At 36.2% G+C, this 11,100-nt stretch overlaps 1 protein-coding gene across 2 annotated transcripts; it reads right to left on the reverse strand.

Annotated features, from left to right (window-relative positions):
* Positions 1-2,549: 2,549 nt before the first annotated feature.
* On the reverse strand, positions 2,550-7,108 carry LOC132173696 (S-adenosyl-L-methionine-dependent methyltransferases superfamily protein). Of its 2 annotated transcripts, none has more exons than XM_059585269.2 (6): positions 6,720-7,108; positions 5,221-5,918; positions 4,580-4,790; positions 4,114-4,411; positions 3,551-4,015; positions 2,550-3,451 (listed from the first exon to the last, which is right to left on the reverse strand). In XM_059585269.2, the coding sequence occupies exons 2-6, from the start codon at positions 5,908-5,910 to the stop codon at positions 3,223-3,225; spliced, it is 1,893 nt and encodes a 630-aa protein (XP_059441252.1). In that variant the 5' UTR covers positions 5,911-5,918; positions 6,720-7,108; the 3' UTR covers positions 2,550-3,222. The 2 variants fall into 2 exon arrangements, with proteins under 2 accessions (XP_059441252.1, XP_059441253.1); XM_059585270.2 differs by lacking the exon at positions 6,720-7,108 and adding an exon at positions 6,029-6,198.
* Between the last annotated feature and the right edge of the window lie 3,992 nt (positions 7,109-11,100).

Here is an 11,100-nt window from a genome sequence, read left to right on the forward strand (position 1 = left end):
ACATCAAACCTACCCAAACCCAAATTAAAATAAAATTCATTAATGAATAATAAACAAAGTATTAACTAATTAAAGTCACTTAGCAAAAGGAAAATAAGTCATGGGCAACACCATTACACAAATTCGGAAACCTGTGTCACTTGTGGGAATTTGGAAACCTCTCTAAAAGACTAAACGGCACCGTTTTGGGACTAGGACTTAAAAAAAAAAAAAAAAAAAAAAAAAATCCCGGTTTCTTATCGGTTAACCGGTTAACCGATAAGAACCGCTTAACCGGACCGGACCGGACCGGACCGAATTCCGGTATACTTTTTTTAACCGATAAGGATATCGGCATATCGGCTACGGTTTATATCGGTTCGGTCGAAGCCGGTAGACGGCCGGTTAAACGGTAACGGTTAATTTGCCCACTCCTAGTTTAGGCTACCAACGTTACCCTTCCGCCATCCATCCTGATTAGTGGTTCCTAAAACACAGACTAATGGTAGGCCATTTACCTTCAAATTTTCCTATGCTTTTCACTTTTCATCAACTGCCCAATCATACAGAAAGGACTTACTATTCTTTTACTATAATTTATTGCAAATTAATACCACACTCAATGTAATATAGTTCAACCTACAAATTCATATAAGACAGATTTTTCATCCAAACTGGATTGAAGAAATTTCCTTCAACCTAATCTATAAAAATGACGTGTATAATTTTATTACTCATAATTAAATTTAATTATTTAGTAACCAAAATAATAATACCTCTATAAGCTTTTTGATTTCCCACATATTCTCCACAGCTAAAGGAAAATTCAACTTTATTATAAATATTGGTAACCATCAACATATGAATGACTAAAACTCAACACCCTCTCTCTTCATGAGGGAAGGGCCACGGTTTAAAATTAAATTTTAAAGTTGGAGTATTGAAATTTTGTATGGAATGTGAGCGATAAACAGGTCAACGATTTATGCCAAACATGATGTCAATGTTACTGAAAGCATAATCGGTGGGAGAGCATTTTCAGCAGTTTACTCGTCATTTTCCTTATATTTAAGGATCCAAACTATTTTTTGCTTTTCTATGTCAAAATACACCCCAATAACTTTCCTTAATCATTCTTTATATCATTAAAATATTTGTTTATATATATATATATATATAAGAGGAGAGATGAGAGAGAATTGTGAGACATGAGAGGAGAGAAAAGCGATAATCATTTTTTTTTTTTTTTAATAATCATAAGGATTGCAATAGTGGAACCCAAAACAGTAGAACCCAATGTTTTAGGTTCCACTGTAGCAATCATAATGTTTAGGGTTCATTTAGAGAGTCTGCTGTGAAAAGTTTTTTGCGATTTTTTGGACATATTCTCTAAACTTAGGGAACAAACTCCCTTACAAGGAATCTGCTGAGAATGCTGTAAGCTAGAATTTCACCCTCCATCCCATCCCCCAAATCTCTCTTGTACCCTTTATAGGAATAGTGAAGAGTGAAGAGTCTCTTCAGCATACGTTTCTATCCCATTGGGAGATAATTCTTTTGGCTTTTGAAAACTTTAGCTGTGAGTGGATTAGTATCATTCTAGACCCTGGAATTTCAATCTACTTAACTAGAAATATAAAGCCTTTCACCGGGGCCTCTATCTAGATGCTTCCTTCCACCTTGGCAAAGCAAATTAAAAAATAAAATAAAAAAGGTCGCCTTGGAACACTACTTTTAGCTTAGAAATTAGGCAATATAGGAAAGGCCCTCCTTGCATAGTTGCAGCCCCTTTGGATGGGAATATATCTCTCCAATCATCTAAAATTCTCCCTCAACCCTTCCTGCCTCCCTTCTAAAATTCTATTTCTCCCATTGGGCCGCCTCTAAAGGGTTGTCTGAATACAATTCCATGTTCTAAAAAGTGTGACAAGCAGTTCCTTCATTTGTCGAAAATATTAACTTGCATAAAAAAAAGTTACTATTGTTAAATCACCATTTATCTTAAAAACTTAAGCTAATAAATAAAAAAGAATAGACATAAGCCTATTTCGGTGTGAGTTCAAGGAGCTTAAAAATGCTTTTAACACACAAAAAGTCCGTTTGAAAAAAAAAAAAAAAAAAAAAAGTATTCATTTAGTAAAAAAAAAAATTTAAGCGCTTTTAAAAGTCCAAAAAGCTAAAAAATGGTCAAAACACACTTTTAACAAAAACTTAAATATGAAGCTTTTGTCAAAAAGTATTTTTTGACTTAAAAACTCTATTTTTCAAACACAATACCAAACAAGCTAATAATCATTTTAACTTATATTATAGTACTCTCATTCACGTGTAAGTTCAAACTTTCCTTTAACAAGTAAAGTCTAACACGTCAAAATTTTTAAATGAAATGGAGAGTGAATGAAGAAAATAAGATTCAAACTCAAAACCTTTGTTATGGTATCATGTTAAATTATTACACATCCCAAAAGCTTAAGCCGATAAAAAATCGTAAACTTAATCATTTAAATTATATTCTAACTATATCACAAATGCATGTCAAAAAAAACTATATCACAAATGACTCGGTAATATATCATAATTAAAAATTAATATAAAGAGTCTCACAAATAAGTAGTTAATATATCATAATTAAACTCAAAACTATAAAACTATAGGTTTAAGTTTTGGATTAAAAGGTGTCCCAAAGACTCCCAAGTTAATCTCTAGCTGAGAGAGAGAGAGAGGCATACTTTAGTGACACCACTGCTGAAACACAACCGTTGTCAATACAAACTATTATAGTTTAGAGAACAAGAGGACACACCAAGCATAGCCACCAAGAAAGAGAAGCGCATTGATGAAGTGAGAGAGAGTGTGTGGTGCTCAGATCATGCCTGGACTCTCTTTCCAAACCACAGATGACAACTTGTAGAGTTAAGGAAATTGGCTCCTTTCCCATGCTAATTTCTGACCATGAATGACAAGGACGTTCTATGCTAAATCGACTGTCCTTATCTTCTTTCCGTAGGGGTTGTAACTTGCTCCAGTATATCAACAACTTAATACAACAAAATACATGACCACTAGGAAAACTAACCTCTTTTTTTTTTTTTTTTTTTTTTCATTTAAACAGCAAAAGTATGCTTTGGCAAAACTCAAGTAAACATGACAATTCCCAAAGAAAAAAAGAACTCCCGAAAAGCTGCAAGCATAGAGACAGATGCAGCAGGAAAAAAGAAATGGAAAGTACGCTACAGCTCTTTACTAGTCTTGTTTCTGTGTAGCTTCACCAGTCCAGTAAGTTTTGACAGCAACAAGAATTTTCTCCGGATTGAAGGGCCCGCTTTCATGGTCCATAATCTGGCTCTTCCATCTCATTCCATCTGTAATACCCTGAATCTTCACAAGGACCTCCACTGTGTCCCTAAAGATAACTGCTCCTTCTGGCCTCAGAATTCTATCCATTTCTAGCAGAATGTAGGTGATATCGCACCTTCAATACACAAACACAAATGCAATCACAAAGTGAATAATTATAAGACCTAAGATCATTGAGCAGTGTGCAATTGTGAATCTGCTTCACAAGTTCTACCTGTCCTGATATATGCTGAAGACTCCACCTGCATGAATGAGATCATACGTTCTTGGATATGTTGAGAATGCCTCACACCAATCCTGGTATGCCCCGATGAAACCCCGTTCATAAATGACTCCTAGAGTGTCCTGTTTCGAATTGGCAGGAACCACATTCATAACCCACACGGGATACTTTAACAGGGCTGCAGCGAATCCACCAAGGTAGGCATTCATGTCCATTATGTTCCTGTATCGTCCTTGGGATAGGGGAATGATCCGCTTGTAATGTGTCACCCTGTCTTTCCATAGTTCATTGTCCTCTTGGAATTTCTCAGCGGTGATCCCTGGTATTGAACCACTAGTAATTCTAGGAGGGATCGCAAATGCGCGCTGGGGCCACTTTTCCAACCCCCCACCAGCAACTTCATCTGAGCTGCTTACTTCTGGTAGTGGGGTGATGCAAGTTTCCATATTTCTGTACCTTTTCAGCACAAATGATGCAAAGGTAAATGGAGTCAACCACAATAGTTTTTGTATTATCAAATGAAAAACTAAGAGTGAAAGATGCTGTGGTAGTACCAAGCAGTGTCTGGATTGTCTGACTTGCATATATGCGGTGTTTTATACAACTTCCTGACCTTAATGCATTCAACGTGGTTGATGGGCTTTTGCCAAATTGAAAGATCATTCTTTTCAATCACTTTCTTCCAGCACAGGCTCTTGGCAACATCCTCAATTGCATCTTGCTCTTTTTTCAAATCTTCTTGGGTTCTTTCCCATCCTCTCCAGTGTTTCTTCCAGTGGATAGGAGGGCCAGAAAGAATCCAGTAACCACCAGGCCTTAGAATTCTGTCCACTTCAATTAGATACATACCATCTGCAAAAAAAAAGTGATCAGATGATTACAAAATTTTCATACTGCAGTGTTAAGCATATTTAAGTTTTTGCAATTAGTAATTGTTAAGCATGAAGGACAACGTTTCTATCTTCCTTATTGTTTGATTGTTTTAAGTTTGTGAATTGACATAGATACATATATTTTTACCATATTTATGCCAAGGAATCAAGCAACGGGAACAATGAGCCATATCAAAAGCCCTCGCTGGGTAAGGAAGCCTCTGTGAAGCCATAATGCCAATCATAGCAGGAACTCCCCGCTCCAATGCAAACTGGACCTGTGCTTCGTGTGTGTCCCTTGGTGCAAAAGACATTGCCAGGATGTCCCTCCTCAACAGGTAAGCTCCCCAACTTGCTACCTTAATACCCACAACCAAAACAAGACATTAGCAAATTGCCATCCCCGTCTATTCTACACTTGGTAATCACAAATTACATTAATCGACAGGCAGCTTAAACATGACATCATGTAGAAGTCTTCGGTGAACGGGGATGTAAACACCCTAGTCCCATATTGGGAAAAGGAGTTGCTCACATATAATGAGCGGTTTATAGAAAGTCATTCATAAGTGCTAACTCTCACATTACTTATTTATTAGGTAAAGGTGGACGAGCACTAACCGCATATGCTCTATCACCCCAAAAGGACCCAAAAAAACCTCATCATTTTGGAATGATAGCCCTGAGGCTAGGGCTTTTTCCTAGTGGGTTCCAACAGAACTGCTGCCTTCATACTTCATAGGCCGTCCCAAGAAGTAAATAAGTTAAAATGAAATATCAACTACTTACACCACAGCCTGTATCTATTGCAGTTCTGATATTCCCGCTTTTGAGAGGAATGAGATCGTTAATGTCATCAATATATGCATCAGCTCCACGGGGGAACATGGTGCCTCCTCCAGGGAATCTGAAACGCTCACCCTCGACTTGAATCCAATTCTGAACAGCCTTTTCAATGCTGAGCTCTCTATGGGGAATATTGCCATACCAGGCATAGTCTCGGCTCTGAGGCCATTTGAAAGGGGTCTTATATCTTGGTGGAGCAGGTATCAGGCAAAGGAGGAGTTCTTCCTTTTTGGGGCAATGCCGCTCTCTGTATTTCAACATGTTACGATCGAATTTCCTTCCCCTCACTGGATCTTGGCAAGGGGTGTATTCGCTATAGGACAAATCACAAGGTGGGAACTTCTGGACTCCACCGGAGTTGTTGATCTCAACTTGATGATGGCTTTGAAAGTCCAATGAAAATGATGATGATGATGACGCCGACGGTACACTGCTGCCTGCTGGAGGTGATCCACCATCACAACCGACTTTATTGTAGACCTCAGATTGATTTGTGGGGGCAGAAGTATTCTGCCAGGCGCCAAAAATGTAAGACAAAATGCACAGCCCACTGACCCCTAGGATCCAACTGAGGCGCTTCCTCTTAGATTCCAGCTGATGATGCTTTGGGGATCCGCTGTACTCCTTTGCCATTCTTACTTCTGCAAAAAAAGAAAAAAGAAAATTAGTAAAAAAAAAAAATTCTCAAGAGAAGCAGAGGAGGCTGCAATGTGCAATGTCAATATACCCAACGAAGTGTTGTTGGGCTTACATATTTCTTGGAACATAAACATTAGACCGAGTATAATCTTTCCAAAACCAGTCTCTCTTGTTTCCTATAATTCTTTTTCTTTTCTTTTGAAGAACAAAACCAAAAATTATGAAGGAAAGGAAACAACAAGTGGACGATAATCGGAAAGGGGAAGAGGCAGACTAGTTTTCAAGGGAGCTGGACGCAAACGGCTAGTAAATCAACCCAAAGAACGTAAAAAGATTGAAACTTGAAGGACCAAAAAAGAAAATCTCAAAACAAAAAAGGACAGAGCATTAGATCCTACAACAAACAAAGCCGCCGGTGCCCGGTAGGAACAGAAAACATTACCAAGTGAAAGATAGAATAAAAAAAAAAAAAAAACGAATAACAAAACGAAGAAGCAAAGGAAATCAAGAATAAGTAAAGTGGCAAGTCGAAACGTACCTCTTTCCCAACAATATAAAATCAAATGCCAAAAACTAGAAAAAGGTTCCCTCTTCTTCAAACTTTATAGAACTCTAACAAGAAACGAACTTTGCAGAACCTTTTCTTTTTCTATTTTATTTTCCATATTTTTGTCACAAACCCACAAAGAAAAGGAGGAGCCGGAAGCCTTACTAGTCTACATACGCAGGGAAACCCACAGGAAACATCTATTTTTTAGGGGGAAAAAAGAAAAGAAAAGAAAAAGAAAACAGAAGAAGCATACCTTGAGGTGACTGCAGGCACAGCTAAAGATTCCCAGATTCTCCCAATAAAATGCTATTATTACAATGTGAAGCAAACATGGACCTCCGTGGTATTCGAGTTTTCTCCTCTTTTCTTTAATAAAAGTTGTAGCTTGGACGTTAGAACCCTAAAAAATATGGAAAAAATATTTTCTTTCCTGAGCTAATAAATGTACATGATAAGTTTTGCAGTCAGAGAAAACTTAAATGAAGCTTTGGAACGGGAGTTTACAAAGGGGGGCAGCGATGGAGAGAGAGAGAGAGAGAGAAAGAGAGAGGCTAAAAGGTCAGACTAATGGGTAACATAAAAAGGGAGGGTGGAAAGCCTCCGCCATTACAGGAAGTGATGAGTGGTAGCGTACATACATATATATAATAATAATAATAATTTAAAAAGAGAGAGAAGATGAAGATGATCGAAGGCAGAGAGTGGATATTGTTTTTTTTTATTATTATTATTTATTCTTTAAATTTTTGGTTTTTTACTAAGAAAAAAGAAAAAGGAAAATGAGAAGTGTGGATTCAGTCTACGACAGCATGGCCAGTGGCACCATATGAGCATTCCGAGGAGAGCTGTTAGCCTTATTTTGCTCCCCACCCTCACTCCACCATTCCCTTTTTGTTTTTAAAACAGATACATACAACTCAAAACGCTGCTTTACAACTACTTTCATGACTTTCATCTTTACTTTCATATCAAAACATTTTCCAAAAAAAATATTAACAAACAATGCCTTTTATGCATATTATATTTCCTACTTCTTGCATTAAATTGCTACAATCCTCCGTATACAGTATGATCTGGATGATGAATGGTTCATTTACATTCTTCTGGTTCAAAACCACATTTACTAATCATTATTCACAAACACTGAGATTTTGCTGTAGTTGATTGAAGTTGTACTCACACCCAGGACAACGAAGCACAATACTAATAGGACTAATATACTTAACCGCTTTAAAGATTAACTAAATATATCAATCCCCTCCACCATAGATAGATAAGTTTTCTAATAAAAAGATAAAGTTGAAATGCAATTAAACTAATAAATAAAAAGTAGAGGAATTTCCACCAAATATAGGAGCTTTAAATTTTACATAATTCCAAGACATGTCATGCAATAACTAACGAAGAAGACAGTGACAGAGGTATATATGAGGCTGAAAGGAATCAAGATCATTATACATTGATAGAGACCGAGGTAAACAAGAGATCACGAGATACTTGTGAGTGCCATACATGTCCACAGTAGCTGCAAATATGGCCCCAGCACTTTGGAAGCTCTTTGTTCCAAAAGGTCGTGGACAGATTATTGCTAGGCCTTGAAATTACCTATAGAGAAAACGACCAAAAATAATTACCTAAAGAAAAATATTATCCTATTCCTATAAATCAAGTTTATGCTTAAAGAGTAATGTTAGACTTATGAGTAATTCTACAAGTTTTTTATAATTTGTTGGCACGTATCAGTATACGAATTTGTAACATTATCAAGTCACATATACTGATACGGTGAGTTAAAAAAAAAAAAAAAAAAAAAAAAGAGAAAATGTACTTTACCTCCTAAAGTTTGATTTTATTTTTCAATTTGAATTTTAATGTTTAAAAATTTGTAATACACTCCCATAAATGATGATTCGGATTGCAAATATTTTTAAACATTAGGACTTAAAAGCTATGTTTGGCAAAGGAAAGCCCCGCACTGTAGCTGGAAGGCATTGTTCCAGCTACAGTGCGGGGCTGACATTTGGCCAGCTTTTTCATTTTTTTTAAAAAAAAAATTTTAAGCAAAATATTAAAAAAAAAAAAAAAAAAAAAGAGAGAAGAAAACAGAGGGGAAAGATGGGGTGGCTGGAACCACCCCCTGGCCGATCTGGGGGTGGTCGAACCACCCCCGAAAAAAAAAAAAAAAAGAAAAAAAGGATCGGTGCATTTGGGGGTGGCCGGACCACCCCCAAGGGGCTGGGGGTGGTTTCGGCCACCCCATACGGCCGGTATGGGGTGGCCGAAACTACCCCAGCCCTTTGGGGGTGCTCCGGCCACCCCCAAATACACCCCTTCCTTTTTCTTTTTTTTTTTCTTTTTTTGCCAAGGGGGTGGCCGAACCACCCCCTTGGCCATGGGGGTGGTCGAACCAACCCCAGATCGGCCTGGGGGTGGCTCCAGCCACCCCATCGTTCTCCTCCCTTTTTTTTTTTTTTTTTTTTCTTTGAAAAAAAAAATTAAAAAAAAAAAAATTCACGTGCAGCAATTTTTAACCCAATTTTAATACTTTGTTTTTTTAAAAAAAAAAACAAAAAAAAAAATTACAAAGTCAAGATTGGTGTCAGATTGCACTGTAATTAGAACAGTACCGTTCCAGCTACAGTGCGGGGCTTCCCCTTGCCAAACGTAGCTAAATTGAAAAAGAGTTACGACTTAGGGGGTAAAGTTGATTTACCCATGATCATATCTCTCCCTCTCTCTCTCTCTCTATTTGTCCACACATTTAAAAGGATTTAAAAACCTTTCTCATCATTTCATGGTCGTAATGATAGAAACACCAGTAACGCAAAACCTTTCTCATCATTTCTTAGTTTTTTCAATGTTGGCACGTGTTAGGATTTGGCTTAGGTACCGTTATAAAAATTATTGCATATTTTTTTAAATTTTTTTTCAATGTTTAAGATTTAATTTTAAATTTTTCATGTGACAGAGAGAACATGAAATTAAATTTAGAACATTGAAAAAACTACATGTGTAATTAAGCCAAATCCATTGGGTGTTTTTAAGAGCACATGTTTTATACAAAAAAAATATATATATACAATTCTATCTTACCCATTAAAAAAGAAATTTTTTTTAAAAAAATTGTTATACACACCCACCCTTACTTACACTTTCAAGTACAAACTAATTGACATTGCACTAAAAAAATCAATGAATCCAAAATTTACTAATGATTCATCTAAAAAATCTAATGATGTTTTTTAGAGCCAGTCATAAAATGTTCGTTTAGAAGTGTAAAAATAAAATTGCATGTAATATTTTATTAAAAGGGTTAAATATTGTTTTGCCCCATATAATTTAATAACTTTATTTTTTGTCCTTTCGATTTTATTTTATATCATAGATGGTACCTGATAATGGCTAAAAACGGAAATTGTACATCCGTCTAATTTTCATCCAAAATTTGATAAAAATCAACTTCAACACCCTTAAAAAATTGACATATGTCCATATGCTTTATTAAAAATAAATTTTTTTAAAAAAATTAAAATTAAAAACATTACAAAATTATTATTATTTTTTTTTTGGAAAAAGCTGGGTGGCCGGGCACTCCTAGCTGGTTTGGAGGTGACTAAACCACCCCTAACTTGCAAAATGTGGTTGCCGAAACAACACCTAAGATTGTTGGAGATGGTTTCAACTATCCTTAATTTGCAAGTTTAGCATGCTCGAATCACCCCCAAAAAGGCCAAGAGTGGCTCCGGTCATTCTTTAGGGCAAAATGGGGTGGCCATTTTTGTCGAGCCACTCCTTTTTCATTTTTTTAAAAAACCATTTTTTTAATGTTTTTAATAGTTTTAATTTTAATTTTTAAAATTTTTAATTAGGTATATAGACACTTGTCAATTTTTTTAAAATGCTTACGTGCATTTTTGTCAAGTTTTAAACAAAAATTAGACAAAATTACCATTTCTATTTTTAACCATTATCAAAATATCATATATGATACAAAACAAAACCATAACAATAAAAAATAAAGTTGTTAAACCTGTAGTCTTTTCACCCTTACTAAAAACACAAAACATAAAAAAGACTGTCGTCCCACGTGCTGTGCTCCCACACTGGGGACACTACGCAGTAAGGACAAGTGGGCCGGATCATGCCATGATGAATTTGATACGAAGTTGGTGGCCAAGCGGATGTGACTTCACACATTCAGTCAAAAAAGCGACCGTGCCTTTTGTGATTTATTTATTTATTTATTATTTTTTTTCCTTGAGCAAATTCGTAATTTCCCGAGCGATGATAGCCTACAAGTTGCATTCGTACGCCTCAAAGTTAACAAGGAACCTTATCCCCAACTTTTCAAATGCCATTTGTCCCGACCAAATAAAAGAAGATTAGCACTCACCCCAAAAAAAAACACAAAAGATTAGCCACTTTTATACTATACTCCAAAAGAACTCGTCCCATTACAATTAAAGTATTCTAAAATTACTTATAGATTAGTTTCACTTAGTCAAAATATCGGACATTGACACATTTATATATATAAAGATAAACTATAAGGGAGAGCCTCTTAGGAATAATATATCCGGATGGCCACCACTGCATTGACAACGATGAGGGAGTTGGATTAAAAAACATAACGT

The sequence above is a fragment of the Corylus avellana genome, chromosome 3, assembly GCF_965113065.1.
Source record: "Corylus avellana chromosome 3, dhCorAvel1.hap1.2, whole genome shotgun sequence".
In the NCBI taxonomy this organism is placed as follows: domain Eukaryota; kingdom Viridiplantae; phylum Streptophyta; class Magnoliopsida; order Fagales; family Betulaceae; genus Corylus; species Corylus avellana.